Source organism: Scyliorhinus torazame, chromosome 3, assembly GCF_047496885.1.
Source record: "Scyliorhinus torazame isolate Kashiwa2021f chromosome 3, sScyTor2.1, whole genome shotgun sequence".
Taxonomy (NCBI): Eukaryota; Metazoa; Chordata; class Chondrichthyes; order Carcharhiniformes; family Scyliorhinidae; genus Scyliorhinus; species Scyliorhinus torazame.
The window spans coordinates 261,832,807-261,858,118 of NC_092709.1; the positions used below are offsets into that span (position 1 = coordinate 261,832,807).

Below are 25,312 nucleotides of genomic sequence, written 5' to 3' on the forward strand. Positions count from 1 at the left end.
AGAGGATTGGGAACATTTTTTAAAAACAATAAAAAAAGTGGACCAAAAACATAATGAGGGAAAAGATAAGCTACCAAGGGTAAACTAGCAAGTTAAACAAAACAGACAGTAAGAATTTCTTTAAATATCTAAAAAGGAAGAGAGAGCGAACATAGGTCCCTCGGCGAATGAGACTGGGGAACCAGGAAATGGCAGACAAGTTAAATAAATACTTTGCATCAGTCTTCATGGTGAAAGATACTGGATTCTGGAGAAGTACCAAAGTGTTGGAAAATTGCCAATGTGACACCTCTATTCAAAAAGGGAGGGAGGCAAAAAGTGGGCAACAATAGGCTGATTACCCGATCATGTATTTATGGAAAAATATTGGGATTGATCATTGAGTAAGTAATAGCAACACATTTGGAAAATCATAATTTTTTTTTTTAGAAAATATTTTATTGAAGCATTTGTAATTTTCACAATTTATCATGTTGACATTTCTAAAACAACCACGCTGGTGGACACACAAAACCCCCCTAAAATAACAACAAACAATAAACCACGTACCCCACTTCTCCCGCCCTATCTCCAATTACCCGTATACTAAGTTCCCTGTCCTTATTTAACATTACCATGCCTCCTGTCTTCCTCCACCCCCCCCCCCACTTTTTCCCTTTCCCCCCTTACTGCTGACGTTCAATTTTTGTTAAAGAAATCGATGAACGGCTGCCAACTCCCTTTATTGATCCTCTCAGAGTGAACTTGATTTTCTCCAGACTGAGAAACCCTACCATATCGCTGACCCACACTCCTGATTTTGGGGGCTCCGAATCCCTCCATCTCAGCAAGATCCGTCTCCGGATAACCAGGGAGGAGAAGGCCAGGATATCGGCCTCCCTCCCCACTTTGCCCTCGGATCCTCCGACACCGCAAATATTGCTAATTCTGGACTCGGAGTTACCCTACCTTCCAGGACTTCCAATATAACATCTGCAAATCCCTGCCAGAATTCCCTCAGTTTCGGACATGCCCAAAACATATGAACATGGTTGGCCGGGCTACCCCCACACCGCCCACATCTATCCTCCACCTCCTCGAAGAACCTACTCATCCGGGCTACCGTCATGTGGGCCCTGTGGACTACCTTGAAATGAATCAAACTAAGTCTAGCACAAGACGAGGATGCATTTACCCTTTTCAAGGCTTTTTTCCACAGTTCAGTTTCCAGCTCCCCTTCCCACTTACTCTTCACCTCTCTGATAGGGGCCCCTTCCCATTCTAACAATTCCCTGTATATGTCCGAAACCTTCCCACCTCCAACCCCTGTATTTGACAGCACCTTATCCTGTAGTCCCCTCAGGGGGAGGTGAGGAAAGCTTGGGACCTGTCTCCGTACAAAGTCCCGCACTTGAAGATACCGAAACCTATTCCCACCTGGCAAATCAAACTCCTCCTCTAATGTCTCCAAGGTCGGAAAGCCCTCCTGGATGAATAAGATGCCCAAACCTCTGAATCCCTGCCCGCTGCTATATCTTAAAGCCCCCATCCAGCCCCCCTGGGACAAACTGGTGGTTGTCACAGGTCGGTGACCACACTGACACCCCCTCCAATCTCATGTGCTGCCTCCATTGCCCCCACACCCTTAGGGCTGCCACCACCAAAAGGTTGCAGGGGCAATTTGACAGGCTGAAAACGGGGAGGGCGGTAGGGCAACTGCATAGGGCAAGAGGGGTGCAATACGAGTATGGGGAGAAGGCGAGCCGCATGCTGGCGCACCAGCTGCGGAGGCAGGCTGCATCCAGGGAAATATTGAAGATCCGGACTGCACCTGGGGATGTGGTGTGTAATAATCCACAGGAGGCAGGGGTTCCATCACTACACCAGTATTTATTTGCAATAACTTTTATACAAGAGCAGCTCCAAACACTGCTGCTAGCCCCCCCCCCCCCTCCAAGTTCGAGGAATTCCTTTCAACTGGCATTCCTCGGAGCTTCTTCCTGCTCCTCCTGTCCGGGTCTGTCACCTCTGTGTCGTCCGCCGGGTCGTTCTCTGATGTGGGTGGGGTGTACCTTATAGGCGCCAGTCTATTCCTTGACGACCTCCTTGGAAGTTGTACCTCAAGCGGCTTGTCAAACACATCGGCCCCGACCATCTCCTGCAACATCTTCCCCACATACGTACCCACATCTGATCCCTCCTTTCCTTCTGACAGCCCGACGATTCGGATATTTTGCCTGCGAGACCGGTTCTCCAAGTCTTCTACTTTAGCCAGCAGTCGTTTCTGACTGTCTTGTAGTATGCGAATTTCCAAAGCCATTGCAGTGGACTCCTCCTCTCGTTCAGTCGCCAGCTCCTGCAACTTTTGAATCTCCTGTCCCTGGGTCGTCATTTTCTCCTCCACCCGGTCAACCAGCTCCTTAATCGAGGCTATCGCCTGGGTTATGTCTTCTGCACACTCCATGCGATGCTGGGCGAACTTCTCATGCACGTACTCGACCCAGTGTTCCATCGACCAGTGAGCTGGCAAGGACACACTTTGTCTCATTACCACTGAGCTCGATGACCTCTGAGCCTTGCTTTCACTCATCGTTTGGTTTCTTCTTTTTCGACTCTTATTTGGACACGATTCCATAAATTGAGGGTCACCTCCTTTTCCTCTCCCTTCGATCAACTTATGCTGAGAAATTTCCTGAAAAATACGGCTTAAATACCATTAAAAAAAACCCACTAAGGGCGAGAGCTGTTCAATGTGCGACCGTTTACTCCATGGCCGCCACCGGAAGTCTGGAAAATCATAATCTAATCAAGCAGAGTAAATATGGCTTCATGAAAGGGACATCATGTCCCCGGGACCTGATGGGATTTATCCTAGGATTCTCTGGGAGGCCAGGGAAGAGATTGCTGGACCTTTGGCTTTGATTTTTATGTCATCATTGGCTACAGGAATAGTGCCAGAGGACTGGAGGACAGCAAATGTGGTCCCTTTGTTCAAAAAGGGGAGCAGAGACAACCCCGGCTACTATAGACCGGTGAGCCTCACGTCTGTAGTGGGTAAAGTCTTGGAGGGGATTATAAGAGACAAGATTTATAATCATCTAGATAGGAATAATATGATCAGGGATAGTCAGCATGGCTTTGTGAAGGGTAGGTCATGCCTCACAAACCTTATTGAGTTCTTTGAGAAGGTGACTGAACAGGTAGATGAGGGTAGAGCAGTTGATGTGGTGTATATGGATTTCAGCAAAACGTTTGATAAGGTTCCCCACGGTAGGCTATTGCAGAAAATAAGGAGCCTGGGGATTGAGGGTGATTTAGAGATGTGGATCAGAAATTGGCTAGCTGAAAGAAGGTGGTTGATGGGAAATGTTCAGAATGGAGTACAGTCACAAGTGGAGTACCACAAGGATCTGTTCTGGGGCCGTTGCTGTTTGTCATTTTTATCAATGACCTAGAGGAAGGCGCAGAAGGGTGGGTGAGTAAATTTGCAGACGATACTAAAGTCGGTGGTGTTGTCGATAGTGTGGAAGGATGTAGCAGGTTACAGAGGGATATAGATAAGCTGCAGAGCTGGGCTGAGAGGTGGCAAATGGAGTTTAATGTAGAGAAGTGTGAGGTGATTCACTTTGGAAGGAATAACAGGAATGCGGAATATTTGGCTAATGGTAAAGTTCTTGAAAGTGTGGATGAGCAGAGGGATCTAGGTGTCCATGTACATAGATCCCTGAAAGTTGCCACCCAGGTTGATAGGGTTGTGAAGAAGGCCTATGGAGTGTTGGCCTTTATTGGTAGAGGGATTGAGTTCCGGAGTCGGGAGGTCATGTTGCAGCTGTACAGAACTCTGGTACGGCCGCATTTGGAGTATTGCGTACAGTTCTGGTCACCGCATTATAGGAAGGACGTGGAGGCTTTGGAGCGGGTGCAGAGGGGATTTACCAGGATGTTGCCTGGTATGGAGGGAAAATCTTATGAGGAAAGGCTGATGGACTTGAGGTTGTTTTCGTTGGAGAGAAGAAGGTTAAGAGGAGACTTAATAGAGGCATACAAAATGATCAGGGGGTTGGACAGGGTGGACAGTGAGAGCCTTCTCCCGCGGATGGAAATGGCTGGCACGAGGGGACATAACTTTAAACTGAGGGGTAATAGATATAGGACAGAGGTCAGAGGTAGGTTCTTTACGCAAAGAGTAGTGAGGCCGTGGAATGCCCTACCTGCTACAGTAGTGAACTCGCCAACATTGAGGGCATTTAAAAGTTTATTGGATAAACATATGGATGATATTGGCATAGTGTAGGTTAGATGGCTTTTGTTTCGGTGCAACATCGTGGGCCGAAGGGCCTGTACTGCACTGTATTGTTCTATGTTCTAACTAATTTATTAGAGTTTTTCGAGGAAGTGTCAACCAGAGTGGATGGAGGGGAATTGGACGATGTTATATTTGGACTTCCAGAAGGCATTTAACAAGGTATCTCACAAAAGGTTAAGACATACGAGCCCATGGTGTTGAAGGTAGCATATTGGTATGGATAGGAAATTGGCAAATATGCAGAAAACAATGAGTAGGGAGGAGGGACGCGATTTAATGGAAAGATTTTGAAGTGTGGGGGTGAGCGGGAACTGTCGCCAGATTCCCGGCACTCGGCATGGCGAGGCCGTCACCGCTATAAATATATAATTGGTCCACTTAACAACGCCCCACGGGCTTCACGTGCCCCCATGGACTGTCAAGCTGGCGGATTCACCAGGATCACGCTCGCCAGCCCCCACTAACACGGGAGAGCAACACATAAAGCGATCCTGCACAGCCAACACCACACAGCTCGCAACCATGCCACCAAGGTGACCATCCTTCACGATTCGGGGATGCTGACGTGGCCAGGCTGTTGGACGTGCTCAAAATCAGTCAGGATGCCCTGTTCCCCTGATGGTCTCGGACGGTCAGCCGCAGGGCAGCCAGTGGAGGATGTAGCAGCGGCCTTCAGCTCGGGGAGCATCATCAGGAAGACCGGATCCCAGTGCCGTAAGAAGTTAAACAAATTCCACTGGGCCGTACGGGTAGGTTGGCATTGAACCCCCTGGCACCAGCCCAGCCCACGACCCCCCAGAGCATGCACCTGGCATTGCTCCCACCCAGCACCATGTGCCCCACCCACCCATGTCCAGCAGTGCCACCCACGCCCCCTCCCCCCCACACCCCTCGGTGGGCGGCAATAGTGTCAGATTTCTAGAGCACATTCTGGTGAGCACCACAGCTGCCGACGCACATCAGGTGCGGCAGGAATGACCAGGCAAAACTACAGTCGTTGGTCTGCTGGACCCCAGGACCCAGTTCGGCCCCAGTCAGATGTTGAACCTCTGGATCAGGGTTACCCAGAGCTAATGCAGATGCTAGGGTGCGGCCGTGATATTCAGTGGGGGATGTTGGCGACACTCCAACAGGTCCATGGCCAATTGGAGGAGCTCCAGAGACTATGGCGCAGGAGATGGTGCCGGCAATACATGGCACCGTGGCCAACACTGCTCGGGTGGCGATCGCAGGGAGAGAGCCTGATACATAATGTCGGCAGCATGAGTGGAGGTGCGCAAGGTGTGGCTCAGTCAGTGGTGGCCATCGCTGAGTGCCTCAACAGTATGTCCCAGTCGCTGAGGGATGTGTTCCAGTCCCATATGGACCTTGATGAGGCACTGCAGAGCATGTCCCAGTCTCAGGTGGGCATTACTAGTGTGCTCCAGAGCATGTCCCAGTCACTGAGGAGAATCGCCAAGGGCGTCAGCACCATGCTCCAGACATTGGGGAGCCGCCAAGGCTGGAAGAGCAGATGACAAAGGGGAAGCCGTGGCTCGATTCAGCCGCTCATCAGAGGCGAACCCCTGGGCACTGTCCGGGGTGGTGGGGGCACTTGGTGTCAACCCGGAGCCACCCTATGGAGTGGCAACGGCGGCCACCAGTTCCATACCACCCCCCCCCCCCCCCCCCCCCGCCGCCAACAACCGCTGGTCTCGTAGTCAGTACCCGGAATAGGGTGGTACGGCGGGGCACATACCGCCAGGGCCCTCTGGCCCAAGTGGACTCTGCCGGGGCATCGAAGGCCACTGAATAGGGTAAGCAGCAGGCTACCTCCACCTCTGATGTCCATCCTGGGGTAATACCTGGGCGCAGTGGTAAAGTATGAAGGATAAGCAGGTCGAGGATCACTGAGGAGGCACAGGTTAAAGAGGGAAAACATATGTATAGCACTCGTGAAATATGAGGCTTCTGGCAATTTCTTCGGCATTGCAGGCCGAGCTTCAATCCCCTGCACCAGTTACCTGGGCATGGAGGTGCTGGATGACTCCCCCACTCCAGCACACTACGTGCAGTTGATGGGCGAGTGAGTGAGTGAGCATTCAGCGGACAGGCAGGGCCAGACTACGGCATAGATTAAGGAGCGTCAGCGCTCAGCTCTCGGTGGGTTATCATCATGACCCAATGACAGTGCCGACACAGTCATAGATTATCATAGAATTTACAGAGCAGAAGGAGGCCATTTGGCCCATCAATTCTGCACCGGCCCTTGGAAAGGGCACCCTACGAAAGCCCACACATCCACCCAATCCCCATAACCCAATAACACCACCCAACTTTTTTGGACACTAGGGTAATATAGCAAAGTCAATCCACCTAGTTTGCACATCTTTGGACTGTGGGAGGAAACCGGAGCACCCGGAGGAAACCCACGCACCCACGGGGAGAACATGCAGATTCCGCACAGATAGTGACCCAAGCCGGGAATCGAACCTGGGACCCTGGAGCTGTGAAGCAACCGTGGCAACCACTATGCTACCTCCCGCCACCCTGGCGTGACGTTACACAGATCCTGGGAGGAACAGGGTGGGTGGAAGAAAAGAGCAGAGAAGGGAGAGGGATGGAGGAGGGCTGAAGAATAGGGGAGGGGAGAGAGGAGATGCAATGACGGATGAGGCCACGTTCCATGTGAAGTGGGCAAGGATGAGGGCCTCCCTGGCCCTCAGGGCTTGGCGAACCCTTGCCGCTGCTGCAGGTCCTCCAGCCAGTCCTGTGTGTCGTCCCTGGGCTCAATCTCCAGCTCCTCCTGGTCCGGCGCCTCCTCATCCTTTACCTCCTTCTCAGAGGTGGCCACATGTTCCTCATCCTCCACCTCCAGCACATTGCTCCACTGCTGTGCCAGGAGAGCACAACAGATCACCACAGAGCAGGTGGCCCTATGGGGGAGTGTACTGCAGTGTGCCACCAGTGCAGTCAAGGCATTGGAACCGCATTGTAAGTTGTCCCAAGTGGCCACATTGGCATCGTTGTATCAGGTCTCAGCATCGGTCACTGGCCTCCATATTGGCGTCCTTAGCCAGGTCCTCAGTGGGTGCCCCTTTTCCCCCCAAGAACCAACTGGGCATCCTGGGGTGGTCCTCGAAGAGGCTGGGGATGTTGGACTGCCCCAGGATGGAGCTGTCATGAATATGTCCTGTGAAGCACTCGAGGAGTGCAGTGAAAGTAGGAAGGAAATTAAACGTGGAATTAGAAGGGCTGAAAGGGGCCATTAAAGTACTTTAGCAAACATGGTCAAGGAGAATCCCAAGGCATTTTATGCATATATTAGGAGCAGGAGGGTAGCAAGAGAAAGAGTAGGCTCACTCAAGGACAATGGAGGGATGTTATGCGTGGAATCACAGGAAGTGGGTGAAATCCTGTGTGTCGGTATTCTTTGATGGATATTGAGGTCAGAGATAGGTGTGTGAACACCTTTCCAGCCTCTTTGGGCCAGAATTTCGTGACTCTGCCTGTATCAAAATGGAGGCAGGACAGATTTTAAAATGGTGGGCGGGACCCGATTCCTGCCCCCATTCCCGTCGCATGGCATTTTAAGGCACAGGGCAAGGGTGCAGGTAGCGAGTGGGTATTTCCTCCCCCCACTACTTTCATGAGGTTTGGCCCATTTTGGTGGGCAATTTGGTTCTCAGCAGTGGAGTGGAGTCATGAACCATGGGAGAACCCTAGTCTGGAGTCAGGACACTTTTTACAGGAAAGTTAAAACATTAACAACTTTTAAATCTCAAAGTTATGGTGCCCGAGTAATGACTATATTAGAACCATACTTAATTTATGATTAACGTAGCCCTACTATTAAATTGACCAGCACTGTGAAAAGTGAAAAAGTATTTAGCAGCATTGGAGTGCATTATCCAACAGTTAAAATAATTCCTTGATATTCAGGAGAGACTGCATCAAATTTCCCCAGTGATTTAATCCTTTCATTGAAGTGCTGCTCTGACATCAATTCTATTGCTTCAGATCTTTGACTTTTAAAGCTCTGAACAGAAACACGAATAAGATTTTAAAAATTAAACTTACCGAGAGAGGGCGTTGCTGGCTTCCCAACAACTTTAATTTTAAAAAAATATTTTCACTCTCCTCCTTTTTCACATTTTTATCAAATTTACACCCACCAACAAATAAATCAACAATAACAAATGCAATCCCCTGGCCAACAATCCCTTTATCCCACCCACCCCCAACATTTTAAATACAAAACACCAAAGAAAAAGAATCAGGAATCCAACATCAACTCATCCATAGTCACCAATAACTTATACATTCCAACTCCACCCACTCCACCATGTTCGATGTCACCTAATTCTTGAAAATGCATGATAAACCAAGCCCATGAGTTGTAGAACCCTTCCATCCTTCCCCTCAACTCAAACTTCACCTTCTCGAGTGTTTAAAAACTCCAACGGATCACTCCGCCACGCCAAGGCACAGGGCGGAGAAGCTGACTTCCACCCTCACAGGACCCGCCTTCGGGCGATCAGCGAGGCGAAGGCTAAGACATCTGCCTCTGCACCCGCTTCCACCTGGTTCGAATCTCACCATCTTCGAGATTATCCTGAAAACCTCCCTCCAATACCCCTCCAGTTCTGAACAAGACCAAAACATATGAATGTCATTTGCGCCCCCCCCCCCCCCCCCCCCACACACAGCATTCACAAACATCCTCCAACCCCTCAAAGAGTCGCGCACGAAGTGGAGGCATTCAACCTCCAGAGCACCTCACACCACCACCCCTCCTCTATACCCTTCCCCAACTCTTCCTCTCACTTCGCCTTAATCCCCTCCACTGATACTCTAGAATCACCCCATAAATCGGCAACTGTAGTAGGGAAAATGGAGCCGCAGATTTACACTTGGGACAGCAGGGAAAGACCTGCCTGGAAAGGGTTAAACTGACATTCTCCAAGAATCTAATCAAATTAGCATAGTACAAGCCAACATGCCACAGGTAACACATCTTCCACTTCAGCAACAGGAACTAATAGGAAAGTGATCAGCCTGGCTCTGGCCCGTCTAGGAGAGACATTGTACAGCTAGCTATTTGCAAAATATCAAGGACATGGAGTAGTTACCACCCCATCACGGACAGATTGTCTTTCGTATTATAAAGCAGGTGGACAAGATGAACAATGTATGTAAAACAGTGCACCAGCGTCATCTAATCGAGAATTATTGTAATCCCGTCACGTTGCCGGTACCGATAATTGGTTGCATTGTAATATTTGAATCACTCGTAACACGTCGAATCATTTTGAATTACTCTGTAACGAGCTAAAACAGTATAAAGAATTGCGTGGGGGCTTTGTTCAAGCAGAGCGACTTGGACCAAGCTGCAGTAGTTACAGCAGCCGAGTTTTGCTCTTCCGCATGCATGTGGCATTAAAAGAAGTTTTGTTAAAGTTTCATACAGTCTGAAGACCTCAACTTAACTCCGATAACACAGACACCACCCCTTCTCCATTCCCCCTGTCGACAGTACCTCTTCCCACAGTGTGGGGACCGGCGCCTCTGAACCTCTTTCCTTGCAAAATCATGGACCTGCATACATCTAAACATCTACCCCTGCCCCAACCCATTTTTCCCCCAGCCTCACAAACCGCCGACCCCCCCAGCCCCAAGAAACAAATCCTTTAATACCCTTGTGGTGGTATGTATTAGGGGTAGTACGGTACCTGTGAAGCCGAGAGGCTATTGGCTGACAGGTCCCAGGTCCTGGTTGGATCTGCCGCCTGCTGGCTCCGCCCAGAAGGCGGAGTATAAGAGCTCGAGTTCTCCCAGCAGCCGCATTCTGTAACTGAGCTGCTGGGGAACAAGTCTTGCTTAATAAAGCCTCGATTGATTTAATCTCTTCTCGACTTGAGTGAGTAATTGTTGCGCTACAATTAAAAAGACTATGGAGCGCCGGATCGCCCCGGAGTGTCTGCGAATCAGCCCCCATGCAGCAAACTCGGCGGCCGTGTTCAAACACTGGCTAGCATGCTTCGAAGGTTACCTTCGAACAGCCCCCGGCCGGACCACGGAAGATCAGAAAATGCAGGTCCTGCATTCCAGGGTGAGCCCGGAGATCTACACGCTCATCGAAGACGCGGAGGATTTCCCGACGGCGCTCGCCATGCTGAAAGGAGTCTACATTCGGCCCATAAAACAGGTCTATGCACGCCACCAACTCGCGACAAGACGGCAAATCCCCGGAGAACCGCTCAACGAGTTTTACAGCGTGCTCTTGATTTTGGGAAGGAACTGCAACTGCCCGGTCAGCGAAAACGAGCACACGGAGCTCCTAATCAGGGATGCTTTTATGGCAGGTATGACTTCTTCTCAAATTCGCCAAAGACTGTTAGAGAGAGACTCACTAGGACTCTCAGAGGCACAGGCCCTTGCAGCCTCCCTCGACGTGGCCTCACAAAATGCCCACGCCTACGGCCCCAACCGCGCGGCAGCCCCTTGTGCTCCGTGGACCCCCGTTGCGACCGACTCCCCGGCACCCCCCACAATCCTGCGCGGCTAGAGCACCAGACCATCCCGGTGGGGCCCGCTGCTATTTTTGCGGGCAGGCTAAACACCCCCGGCAGCGCTGCCCGGCCCGCGCAACTATTTGTAAAAGCTGCGGCAAAAAGGGCATTACGCAGCGGTGTGCCAGTCCCGGGGGGTCGCCGCAATCTCCGGGGGAGAATGGGGACAGCAGACTCAACCCCTCCAGCGCTCCAGGTGCGGCCCACGGGTGCCGCCATTTTGGGCCCCGGACACCACGCAGGGAGGATGGGCGCTGCCATCTTGTGACCCCCCCGGCCACATGCGATCCATGGGCGCCGCCATCTTGGCTGATAGCCAAGGACCCTAGCATAGACGGCTCCACGGGGTCGGAAGAAAGCGCCACGGTGCAGCAACCCAGACTGGCTTTGGTGACCTTGGACCAATCGCGGCCCCGGACGCTGCAAATGGCAACGACAACGGTGCTGGTCAACGGGTACGAGACGCCATGGCTAGTCGACTCTGGGAGCACGGAAAGTTTTATCCACCCGGATATGGTAAGACACTGTTTTCTCTCTATTCGTCCGAGTACCCAAAAGATTTTTCTGGCAGCGGGATCCCATTCCGTAGAGATCAAAGGGTTCTGCATCGCGAACCTAACGGTGCAAGGGAGGGAGTTTAAGAATTCTAAGCTTTATGTCCTTCCCCAACTCTGCGCTCCCACTCTCTTGGTGTTAGATTTCCAGTGTAACCTCCAGAGCCTAACGTTCCAATTTGGCGGCCCAATACCCCCACTCACTATCTGCAGCCTTGCGACCCTCAAGGTTGAAACGCCCTCCTTGTTTGCAAACCTCACCCCGGATTGAAAACCCGTCACCACTAGGAGCAGACGATACAGCGCCCAGGATCGGACGTTTATCCGGTCTGAGGTCCAGCGGCTGCTGAAGGAAGGCATAATCCAGGCCAGCAATATTCCCTGGAGAGCCCAGGTGGTAGTTGTGAAGACCGGGGAGAAGCAGAGGATGGTCGTAGACTATAGTCAGACCATCAATAGGTACATGCAGCTCGATGCGTACTCTCTCCCCCACATATCCGACATGGTCAATCGGATTGCACAGTACAAGGTCTTTTCCACCATGGACCTCAAGTCCGCATACCACCAGCTCCCCATCCGCCCGAGTGACCGCAAGTACACGGCCTTCGAGGCAGACGGGCGGCTCTACCACTTCTTAAGGGTCCCATTCGGCGTCACGAACGGAGTCTCAGTCTTCCAACGGGAGATGGACCGAATGGTTGACCAGCACGGGTTGCGGGCCACGTTCCCATACCTCGACAATGTAACCATCTGCGGCCATGACCAGCAGGACCACGACGCCAACCTCCACAAATTCCTCCAGACCGCTAATGCCCTGAACCTCACCTATAACGAGGAAAAATGCGTTTTTAGCACCAACCGTCTGGCCATCCTGAGATACGTAGTGCGCAATGGAGTGATAGGCCCCGACCCCGAACGCATGCGCCGCCTTATGGAATTTCCCCTCCCCCACTGCTCCAAAGCCCTGAAACGCTGCCTGGGCTTCTTTTCGTATTACGCCCAGTGGGTTCCCCAGTACGCAGACAAGGCCCGCCCGTTAATCCAGTCCACTACCTTCCCCCTGTCGACAGAGGCCCGCCAGGCCTTCAGCCGCATCAAAGCGGATATCGCAAAGGCCACGATGCACGCAATTGACGAGTCCCTCACCTTCCAGGTCGAGAGTGACGCATCCGATGTAGCTCTGGCGGCCACTCTCAACCAAGCGGGCAGACCCGTGGCCTTTTTCTCCCGGACACTCCACGCCTCAGAAATCCGCCACTCCTCAGTGGAAAAGGAAGCCCAAGCCATAGTGGAAGCTGTGCGACATTGGAGGCATTACCTGGCCGGCAGGAGATTCACTCTCCTCACTGACCAACGGTCGGTAGCCTTTATGTTCGATAATGCACAGCAGGGCAAAATCAAGAATGACAAGATCTTGAGGTGGAGGATCGAGCTCTCCACCTATAACTATGAGATCTTGTATCGTCCCGGAAAGCTGAACGAGCCGTCCGATGCCCTATCACAAGTAGACCGCCTCCAAGCCCTCCACGAGGACGTCTACCACCCGGGGGTCACTCGATTCTACCATTTTGTGAAGTCTCGCAGCCTCCCCTACTCTGTTGAGGAGGTCCGTACAGCCACCAGGAACTGCCAACTCTGCGCAGAGTGCAAACCGCACTTTTTCAGGCCCGATAGAGCGCGCCTGATAAAGGCTTCCCGTCCCTTTGAACGCCTCAGATTGGATTTCAAGGGCCCCCTCCCCTCCACCGACTGCAACGCATACTTCCTGAACGGGGTGGACGAGTACTCCCGTTTCCCCATCGCCATCCCCTGCCCCGACATGACAGCGGCCACAGTCATTAAAGCCCTCGGCACCATCTTTACGCTGTCCTGTTTCCCCACGTACATCCATAGCGACAGGGGGTCCTCCTTCATGAGCAACGAGCTGCGTCAGTTCCTGCTCAGCAAGGGCATTGCCTCGAGCAGGACAACCAGCTACAACCCCTGGGGGAACGGTCAGGTAGAGAGGGAGAACGGTACGGTCTGGAAGAACGTTCTACTGGCCCTACGGTCCAGAAATCTCCCAGTTTCCCAGTGGCAGGAAATCCTCCCGGATGCCCTCCACTCCATCCAGTCGCTGCTGTGTACCACCAGTAACCAAACGCCTCACGAGCGCCTCCTTGTCTTCCCTAGGAAGTCCTCCTCCGGAACGTAGCTGCCGACCTGGCTGGCAGCCCCAGGACCCACCTTGCTCAGAAAATATGTGCGGGCGCACAAATCGGACCCGTTGGTCGAGAGGGTTCACCTTCTCCACGCAAACCCTCAGTACGCCTACATGGTGTACCCCGACGGCCGACAGGACACGGTCGCCCTACGGGACCTGGCGCGCGCCGGAAACACACACACACTCCCAACACCGATCACCCCCTCCATGCCACCGGCGCACCCCACGACCGCTCCCTTCCCAGGTGGATCGGTCCTCCTCCCGTGCCCGCCCAGGAGTAAAGAAACAGGGACGAACAGTGCAATGCTCCCAGAGACGACAGTGCCCGAGCCAGCACCTGCACCACCACCGGGGCTGAGGCGATCGACAAGGACGACCAGGGTACCCGCTCGACTCGTGGAATCCGCGTGACACAAAAAGAAAAAAAAAAAAAAACTTGTAAATAATTCTGACAACCTGTACATAGTTAACTGTTGGGCTAAATGCATAGCCACTGTACGGAATTAGTTCCAGGACGAGCCTTGTAAACCCCTACCACCATGCGAACCACCACCCCGCCGTGTTATTTCTTAACAAGGGGTGAATGTGGTGGTATGTATTAGGGGTAGTACGGTACCTGTGAAGCAGAGAGGCTATTGGACCGGGGGGAGGGAACACGCACGCACGCACACTAGAAGAACTGAAACCATTGCAAGCTTCTCAGTAAGTATTGTAACGGCCCACCACAACTCCACACAACCGCATAAATCTCCAGGGAACTCCTCCCCCTCCCCCACCCCCAGCTAACACCACCCCCTGCCCCCACGCCCTTCTCTTCCCACAGGACTAGGGACTCACACAGCCCATGTCCTTACACGACTCCTGCACCCCCCCCCCCCACCCCCCCAGGACTCCACCTAATAACTGACTACCCCAACACCACCTCCCCATCAAGAGCTGGGCCACTCCTCTCCAATTGCCGTATCCCTCTTACCATCGACTGCCTGCACGGACTCCAGCCACATCTAAATTCCATCAATTTACCTTTTCACTGGCTTGTAAGTGGCTGCACATTTAAACTCATCTGATTTACGGCAGACAATGTGGTTTAAAAAAAAGTGTGGGGCTCCTCATGTCTGACTGCCCTACACATTTTGCACCCAGCCCGAGTCAGAACAAATTGCACCCAGCCAGAGTCAGAAGGTTGAAGGGAAAGAATCGAAAGTATTTCAAGGTAGGGGACTCGGAGGGGAGCAACAAACCGACTCCCGATGGCCAATCCATGGAAGTTCAGCTACGTGCTACATTCAAGGTTTTATGGAAGCTTATTCGCAAATGCAAACTTCACAGTCATCACACACAGCAAAGTAAATGCAATTGTCAGGGCATTTACTTCCACTGATCGTTGCCCCTCAAGAATGGAGTGTAGCCACCTAAAATGGCTGATTCCCTATTAATTTGGCCAAAACCCGATTTAAAATGGCTAACCGAAAAGGCTGATGGAAAAAGCAGCCAACAGGACACAAACGGACAGCTGCAGACAGATTAGCGTATTCGGCTCTGGGGAAGTCGGCCCAGATCGATACTCAAGACTATTAGCAGCACATCAACCCAGACATCTGCAGTTTAATCGGCTATCCCCGGGAACAATTGCAACATATTAGCAATTGAATGCCGGGCCAGACCTGTCGGCGCCTGCAGTGGCCGAAACAAAGACAGGTGAACGACCACCCCCAGATCGAGGAATCGCCCCGTTATTGGACGTATCGAACCCAGTGATTGGGAACAAGTCCAATCACTTGGGACTCAGGGTCAAGGGCCGCCCCGAGAGGCAGGAAGCCCCTTGGCCCTATAAAGTGAGGGGCCAAGTTCAGATTGCTCTCTCTCTCCCTTCTTCTCCTGCTCGAGACCTTCGCAAGAACATCGACCAGAAACTGTAAGTTTGACTCCAGCGATCGCTACCCGATAAAGACTCCTAGCCATCGACCCGTATCAGCCTTTTTGAATCCCGCGGGCCAGATCCGATTCGATAAGTCATTCGTTTCCCTGACCTGGTGGGCCCTTCCTAAAGTTAAGTATTGGCCAGTAGTGGTAGGTTTCTATATAGATAGTAGGATTATTGTGTAAGCATTAATTGTTGTATATAATAAATGACCGTTGATTTCAATCTTACTAAGCAGTGTGCAGACTTATTAATCATAACTCGAGCTTGAACCACGTGACGGTATCAGAAAAATACCTGGCGACTCGTGAGCAAAGGTGACATAATCAGAGGTAATAAAACTAAGGCTAAAAAGAGCAACAGGAGAAATATAGATTTTACTTTAGACCTCGTGGCCAATCTGCCGACTGAACTCTGTCCATGGTTGTATAATATAATGTTAACCAAAACAGGGGGGAACTGAACAAACATTTGGTCGAAGAAGAGTTTCAATAGAATACTATACTGAGAGGTTCTTGGTATTTTAAAATCAGCCTTTCGAACCAACCAGGTGACTGGAACAATCTCTTCAGTCTGTACATTCCTATATCGTCGTGTATTTTTGTTTTTCTATTGTACGAATTGCATTAAAAAAGTTCTTATTTTGACATACCCGTACATATTATTATAACCTGCTTTCAGGCCAATATCCTTTGCCCAGATGGCTATCTTTCTCTTCAAAGCAGACGATCCAGCACTGGTTTCTTTCATTTTTTCCTCTATTTTCTCCCAAACACGAGGTACTCCTAAAAAGGCAGTGGGACGCACTTCTCTTAAGGTGTTCACTAAGGAACCCTAAAATAAAAACAAAAGGGAGCTAACATTTAGTTCAATTTGTCAAAGCTTGTACTTAAACTATGCAAAACCAAGAGTAAGTCATCAGATGGGCCAGTGAGGAACATCCTGCTCATTACATAAGAACATAAGAACTAGGAACAGGAGTAGGCCATCTGGCCCTTCGAGCCTGCTCCGCCATTCAATGAGATCACGGCTGATCTTTTGTGGACTCGGCTCCACTTTCCGGCCCGAACACCATAATCCTTTACTCCTTTATTCTCCAAAACACTATCTATCTTTATCTTGAAAACATTCAATGAAGGAGCCTCAACTACTTCACTGGGCAGGGAATTCCATAGATTCACAACCCTTTGGGTGAAGAAGTTTCTCCTAAACTCAGTCCTAAATTTACTTCCCCTTATTTTGAGGCTATGGCCTAGTTCTGCTTTCACCCGCCAGTGGAAACAACCTGCCCGCATCTATCCTATCTATACTCTTCATAATGTTATATGCATCTATAAGATCGCCCCATCCTCCCAAATTCCAATGAGTACAGTCCCAGTCTACTCAACCTCTCATTGTAATCCAACCACCTCAGCTCTGGGATTAACCTAGTGAATCTCCTCTGCACACCCTCCAGTGCCAGTCCATCCTTTCTCAGGTAAGGAGACCAAAACTGAACACAATACTCCAGGTGTGGCCTCACTAACACCTTATACAGTTGCAGCATAACCTCCCTAGTCTTAAACTCCATCCCTCTAGCAATGAAGAACAAAACTCCATTCACCTTCTTAATCACCTGTTACACCTGTAAACCAACTTTTTGTGACTCATGCACTAGCACACCCAGGTCTCTCTGCACAGCAGCATGTTTTAATATTTTATCATTTAAATAATAATCCCTTTTGCTGCTATTCCTACCAAAATGGATGACCTCACATTTGTCAACATTGTATTCCATCTGCCAGACCCTAGCCCATTCACTTAACCTATCCAAGTCCCTCTGCACATTTTGCTTTACCACTCAACTTAGTGCCATGTGCCAACTTGGGACACATTGCACTTGGTCCCCAACTCCAAATCATCTATGTAAATTGTGAACAATTGTCAGCCCAACACTGATCCCTGAGGGACACCACTAGCTACTGATTGCCAACCAGAGAAATACCCATTAATCCCCACTCTTCACTTTCTATTAATTAACCAATCCTCTATCCATGCTACTAGTTGACCCTTAACGCCATGCGACTTTATCTGATGCAGCAACCTTTTGTGTGGCACCTTGTCAAAAGCTTTCTGGAAATCCAGATATACCACATCCATTGGCTCCCTGTTGTCTACTGCCCTGGTAATGTCCTCAAAAAATACCACTAAATTAGTTAGGCACGACCTGCCCTTTATGAACCCATGCTGCGTCTGTCCAATGGGACAATTTCCATCCAGATGCCTCGTTATTTCTTCCCTGATGGCAGATTCCAGCATCTTTTCTACTACCGAAGTTAAGCCAACTGGCCGATAATTACCCGCTTTCTGCCTATCTCCTATTTTAAACAGTGGTGTCATGATTGCTAATTTCCATTTCACCGGGACCACCCCAGAGTCTAGTGAATTTTAGCAAATTATCACTAGTGCATTTGCAATTCCCCTTGCCATCTCTTTTAGTACTCTGGGATGCATTCCATTAGGCCAGGAGACTTGTCTACCTTTAGCAATGGGGCTTGCCAATCACTACCTCCTTAGCGATAACAATCGTCTCAAGGTTCTTCCCTGTCATGGTCTCATTTCCATCAGTCACTGGCATGTTATTTGTGTCTTCAACTGTGAAGACTAACCCAAAAAACCTGTTCAGTTCCTCAGCCATTTCCTCATCTCTCATTATTAAAATCTCCTTTCTCATCCTCTAAAGAACCATATTTACCTTAGCCACTCTTTTTTGTTTTATATATTTGTAGAAACTTTTACTATCTGGTTTTATATTCTGAGCAAGTTTACTCTCATAATCTATCTTACTCTTCTTTATAACTTTTTTAGTAGCTTTCTGTTGCCCCCTAAAGATTTCCCAGTCATCTAGTCTCCCACTAATCATTGCCACTTTCTATGCTTTTTCCTTCAATTTGATACTCCCCCTTATTTCCTTAGATATCCACGGTCGATTTTCCCTCTTTCTACCATCCTTCCTTTTTGTTGGTATAAACTTTTGCTGAGCACTGTGAAAAATTGCTTGGAAGGTTCTCCACTGTTCCTCAACTGTTTCATCATAAAGTATTTGCTCCCAGTCTAACCTAGCTTCTCTCATCCCATTGTAATCTCCTTTGTTTAAGCACAAAACACGAATGTTTGATTTTACCTTCTCACTCTACATCTGTATTTTAAATTCCACCATATTGTGATCGCTCCTTCCAAGAGGACCCCTAACTATGAGATCATTAATCGATCCTGTCTCATTACACAGGACCAAATCTAGAACTGCTTGTTCCCTCGTAGGTTCCATTACATACTGTTCTAGGAAACTATCATGGATACATTCTATAAACTCCTCCTCAAGGCTGCCTTGACCGACCTGGTTAAACCAATTGACATGTAGATTAAAATCCCCCATGATAACTGCTGTACCATTTCTACATGCATCAGTTATTTCTGTTTATTGCCCGCCCCACTGTAATGTTACGATTTGGTGGCCTATAGACTACTCCTATCGGTGACTTTTTTGCCTTACTATTCCTGATTTCCACCCAAATGGATTCAACCTTATCCTCCATAGCACCGATGTCATCCCTCACTACTGCCCGGATGTCATCCTTAAATAACAGAGCTACACCACCTTCCTTACCATCCACTCTGTCCTTCCGAAAAGACCATAAGACATAGGAGCAGAATTAGGCCACTCGGCCCATCGAGTCTGCTCCACCATTCAATCATGGCTGATATTTTCTCATCCCCATTCTCCTGCCTTCTCCCCATAACCCCTAATCCCCTTATTAATCAAGAACCTATCTAACTCGGTCTTAAAGACACTCAGTGATTTGGCCTCCACAGCCTCCTGCAGTAAAGAGTTCCACAGATTCACCACACTCTGGTTGAAGAAATTCCTCCTCATCTCAGTTTTAAAGGATGGTCCCTTTAGTCTGTGATGGTGTCCTCTGGTTCTAGTTTTTCCTACAAGTGAAAACATCCTCCCTACGTCTACCCTATCCAGCCCTCGCACTATCCTGTAAGTTTCAATAAGATCCCCCTCATCCTTCTAAACCCCCCGCCCCCCCCACCGCAACGAACAGCCCCTCAAACACGGTCACAAACACCCCCCACCTTTCCTCAAACCCCCCCCCACACACTTTATCTTCTCCAACCGCAGGAAGTCGTACAGGTCCCCCAACTAATCTGCTACCCCCGGTGGCGATGCCAATCGCCACTCCAGCAAAATTCGCCACTGTGCAATCAGAAAGGCAAAGGCCACAACATTGGCCATCCTCCTCTCCATGAGCTCCAGCTTCTCTGAAACCCCAAATATCAGCACCAAAGGTTCCGAGTCCACCTCCTCCTCCACTATCCTGGTATAAGACCGCAAACACTCCAGCCCAGAATCTTGCCAATTTTTCACAACCCCAAAACATGTGCGCGTGATTCGCTGCCCCCGCACACACCCATCTGCTACCCCCTGAAAGAACCCACTCATCCTCGCACGTGTCATATGGACCCTGTGCACCACCTTAAATTGTATCAGGCTCATCCTTGCACAAGAGGAGGTCCCGTTTACCCTACGCAGTGCCTCACTCCATACTCCCCAATTGATCTCTCCCAATTCCGCTTCCCATTTCCCCTTGATCTTCACCACTCGCTCGCCTCCCTGCTCCCCAATTCTTCCCACACCTTTCACATCCGGAAGCAGCAGTTGCTCCAGCAAGTTGTATCCCATCAACCTAGGGAATTCTAGAACCTAGGGAACTCCCTCCAGACCTTTCGCGCAAAGTCCATAACCTGCAGATTCCTGAACTCACTCCCCCTCGGCAGCTCTCCCCTCTCCCTTTGCTCCTCCAGACTGGCGAACCCTTCCTTCAAATACAGATCCCTCACCTTGACCAGCCCCACTTCCCTCCACCTCCTGTATACACTATCCATCCCCCCACTCAAACACTTGATTCTCACACAGCGGCATTAGCACAGACATCCCTTCCATCCTAAAATGCCTCCTCAGCTAATTCCACATTTTCCCCGTGGACTGCACCACTGGGCTCCCTGAATACCTACTCTGAGCCATTGGCAATGCTGCCATCACCATAGCCCTCAAACTAGACCCCTTACAAGATTCCTCCTCCACCCTAACCCCACTACCCTTTCTCTTTCCCACCACCACCGCACCTTGTCCACATTTGTCGCCCAGTAATAATGAAGCAAATTTAGCAACGCCAAACCCCCTGCTGCCTCCGTAGCAGGGTCCTCCCCACCCTCGCACATTCCCTGCCCATACAAAGTCAGAAATAATCGTGACCAAAAAAGGCTTTTGGTATAAAGATCAGGAGAGCTTGAAAGATGAACAAGAATATTCATTTTCATCACTTGGACCCTCCCCACCAACGTTAAGTGCAGTGCATCCCACCTCTGAAAATCCTCCCTGGCCTCCTCCACCAGTTTTGTTAAGTTCCACTTATGGAGACCGGTCCATTCCCTCGCTACCAGAATCCCCAAATACCCAAACCCATTCCTCGCTACCGTAAACGGCATCACCGCTAAATTAGCCCGCTGTACCAGTTCATTCACCGGGCACACCTCGCTTTTCCCTACATTCAGTTTGTACCCAGAGAACCCTCCAAACCTTCCCAACAGGCCCATAATCCTTCCCATACTCTCAAACGAATCTAAAGCATACAGCAAGAGGTCATTGGCATAGAGCAACACCAGATGCTCCCTCTGTCCCCTCATAATCCCCTGTCACTCTGCCGACCCCCTTAGAGCCATCGCCAATGGCTCTATGGCCAGCGCAAACAGCAACGGCGACAAAAGGCACTCCTGCCTCGTACACCTCTGTAGCTTCGTGAGCTATCATTCGTCTTCCCCCTTGCCCTTGGTGCCACATACAGCAACCGCATCCCTGCCACAAATCTCAGCCCAAGCCTTCCAAAATCTTGAACAAATGCCTTCGCCACGTCCATGTTCACCACCACCTCCGGTACCAGAGCCCCCGACAGATTCATCACCACATTCAACAGCCGTTTTATCTTCCTCGCCAGCTGCCTATTCACAAAGCCTGTTTGATCTTCTGTAACCACCCCCAGGTCACAATCCTCCATCCTCCCCGCCAACAACGTAGCCTATAATGTCACATCCGTATTCAATAGTGATATGGGCCTATATGACCCACATTCCACCGGTACCTTTCCCTTTTTTGGGATTAGTGAGATATTCGAGGGTGCCCACCGTCATAGTCTCCGATAACTCCCCCTTCTCCAGTGCTTCATTAAACGCCCCCAACAGATGTGGTGCCAAGTCTGTCGTAAATTCCTTATAAAATTCTGCCGGGTAGCCATCCGGTCCAGGGGCCTTCCCCGACTTCATCCCCCTGATACCATCCGGCACCTCCCTCATCCCCAGTGGCTCCTCCAATGCCTGCTTCTTTGCTTCCTCCACCTGGGGAAATTCCAGCTTGTCCAGAAACTGCTGGTGGGCCAGCATGCGGCTCGCCTTCTCCCCATATTCATATTGCATTCCTCGTGCCCTACACCTTACCACCATCCCGGTTGTCAGCCTATCAAAGTACTGCAAATTTTCCTCCTCACCACTCACTCCCCGGTGGGCACCCTCGAATATTCCCTGTCCACCTCCACTAGCTCGCTCACGATACAATCATGTTCCTCCTTCCTTCACACACCACACACAGACACACCACACACACATCATTTATACAAATAATGAATAATAAGGGACCTTGCACAGATCCCTGTGGTATGCCACTGGACACTGGATTTCAGTCACTAAAGCAGCCGTCATCATCACCCTCCGTCTCCTGCAACAAAGCCAATTTTGATTACACCTTATCAAATTACCCTGTATCCCTTCTTTATACATCTCCCATGTGGGACCTGTCGGAGGCCTTTCTGAAATCCATATAAACTACATCAACTGCACTATCCTCATCTACGCACCCGATCACCTCCTCAAAAAAAAAAATCAGATTTGTTACACGTGACTTCCCTCTGAAAAAGCCAGGCAGGCTATCCATGATTATACCTTGCCTTTCCTAGTGGAGATAGATTCTCTCCTTCAGAATTTTCTCCAATAGTTTCTCTACCATTGACATGAGACTCACAGGCCTGTAGATCCCGGACTTATTTCTGCAACCCTTCTTAAATAGTGGAACCACATTCTCCAGAACTCTGGCCCCTCCCTGTGGCCAGAGTGGAATTAAAAATTTGGGTCAGAGCCCCAGAAATCTCCCCCGTGCCTACCACAGCCACCTGGGACAGAATTCATCTGGACCTGGATATTGGTCCACTTTTAAACCTGTCGACACCTCCAATACCTCAGTACTCCCCATGTCAATTTGCTCAAGAACTTCACAATCTCTCTCCCAGAGCTCCATACCTACATACTCATTGTCTTGGGTAAAGTATTCGTTCAACACCCTAGCAAATATCCACTGGCTCCACCAAAGATTGCCGCCATGGTCCCTAATGGGCCCTACTCTTTCCCTGGTTATCCTCTTCCTGCCCCCCACTGCTCCTCTGTAGATTTCACCATAAGTAACTCTTCCCAGTCTACCTTGGTCAGATCCTGTCTTATTTTACTAAAGTCTGTTTTCTCACAATCCGAAACTTTTTTTGCAATTTGTCTATTTCTTTGTCCTTAACAAGCTTCAATTGTACCATGTTGTGATTGCTATCACCAAAATGTTCCCCTACCAACACCGCAACCACCTATCCGGCTTCACTCCCCACAATTAGGTTTAGCACTGCACGACCCCTTTTTGGATTCTCCACATATTGAGCTGATAAGTTCTCATGTACACATTTTAAGAACTTCACTGCATCTAAACCCTTAATACAGTAACACATGTTGGGAAAGTTGAAATCACCTGTTGCTATTATTTTTGCACAGCTCCGCGAATTGTGCACATATTTGCTCCTCAATTTCCCGCTGACTATCTGGGGGGTCTACAATAAACAGCTAGTAATGTGGCTGTCCTTTTCTGTATCCCCAACCTCTACCCACAAAGCTTCATTTGATGCCCCCTCCATGATATTAACTGTCCTTACTGCAGTAATGGACTCCTTAACTAATAATGCAATGCCTCTTCCTCTTTAACCCCTTCCCTGAAAATTCTATATCCTGGGCTGCTGAGCTGCTAATTCTGCCCCTCCCTCAACTATGTCTCCGTGATGGTACTACATCACAACTCTACATCAGGATATTACATTGGCAGAGTATCACCCAAAATGCCTTCCTGCTGTTACAGAAGAAACGTTGACGAACACTTCTGATGCTCCTCCTGACTCCAGAGTATTTGAGGGGCTGGTGGAGTTGGTCAAGGGATATTATCATCTGACAGAAGTCATTAATAATATAGCATTACAAATTTAATTCAACAACAAGGACTCCCCTGGGGACACCATCGCAGCATTTGTGGTGTGCCTAAAACAAATAGCTGAACAATGGAAGCTCGGGCCTGCACTCAACGACATGTTGACACACAGGCTGGTCTGTGGTGTTAACATCACGACCGTACAAAAAACAAATTGTTAGCAGAGGCTGAGATTATCAAAGAAGGCACTAAAGGTTTCCTAGACTATGGAAAGTGGAGAGATTGAACTTCAAAGCATGTAAGCAGGCGAGGTTCACTAGGTTTGGCGGAGGCTGCTGGCTGTCATGGTGCCAGAGGTAACAACGCAGAAAACAATCAGAAAACAGGCTCAGAGCAAAAGAGTGCAGCAGTATTGGGCGCAATATACCAGCTGTTCACACTGGTGAGATATTCCAGTCGCACACTGGTTTCCCAGCTACGAAAGGTGCAGTCACTGGGAAATCCCATTGATAATGGAGGGGTCAGTAAATTCCGCTGGGGGACCGCCTCCACCGGCTTTGGTCGGTAAATCCTGCCTCTAGGGAATTCCATCCGCAGATCTGGAACTTATGAAGGATGCTTCTCGTGTGAGGGAGATCACCCCTAGGAGAGGTGTAAATTCAGGGAAGCCACATTACGTCTGCAATCGGAGGAGGCACATTAGGAAGAAATGCAAGACATAGCAGAGCCCACCGGGAACCAGCGACATAAATCTCAGACTCCAGTACACAGTGTTGAGAATAATCCTGACAACGAATCTGAAGTATACAGTTTAAACAACAAAGTGGGTAAGACGCCCCCCAATTATGATTGCATCAATAATAAATGGTCAGCCACTTATTCTGAGGGGGACTCGAGGGCCTCTGCTACAGTTGGAGGTGACAAACGTGTCGCTACCTGCAAGGTGGGGTCCAGCCCCTGAAGTTAACAAGCACGTCAGCCACGTATGCTGGGAAAGCTTGAAGGATCATAGAACCACCACAATGCTCGTAAGCTACTGGAACCAGTCAACTCAATTGTCCCTATAGTAGTGGGGAGGCCAAGTGCAAAATCTGTTGGGACATGATTGGCTTTGTCAAATTGTCGAATTGGCTAGAAATCTTCCAAATTTACAAAGGCGGTCTTCATGACGTCTTAAAAAATAGTCAGGAGGTTTTCCAAGATGCATTAGACAGGATACAGGGCGTTAAAGCAAATATTTGTGTGGATCCTGAAGCCACACCCAAGTTTTTCATAGCTCCACCTGACCCCTCTGCCTTAAATGAGTAGGTGGACTCTGAACTCAAGCAACGAGAATAATTAGGTGTCATCAAACCAGTAGTTTTCAGAGTGGGTGGGCGGCTCCAATCGTGCCAGTGGCAAAGCTTGACGGGGTCCATTAGAATATGTAGGGACTACAAATTAACTGTAAATCAGGCAGCCAAATTGGA

The 25,312-nt window shown here is 49.7% G+C and overlaps 1 protein-coding gene across 4 annotated transcripts in view; it reads right to left on the minus strand.

Moving 5' to 3' along the window:
• Positions 1 to 25,312, minus strand: part of LOC140409078 (long-chain-fatty-acid--CoA ligase ACSBG2-like) — a 278,888-nt gene that overhangs the window by 88,881 nt on the left and 164,695 nt on the right. For all 4 annotated transcript variants that reach the window (XM_072497172.1, XM_072497171.1, XM_072497170.1 and 1 more), the window contains one exon: positions 16,167 to 16,348. In XM_072497172.1, the coding sequence (XP_072353273.1) occupies positions 16,167 to 16,348 (182 nt within the window). The remainder of the gene's footprint in view (positions 1 to 16,166; positions 16,349 to 25,312) is intronic.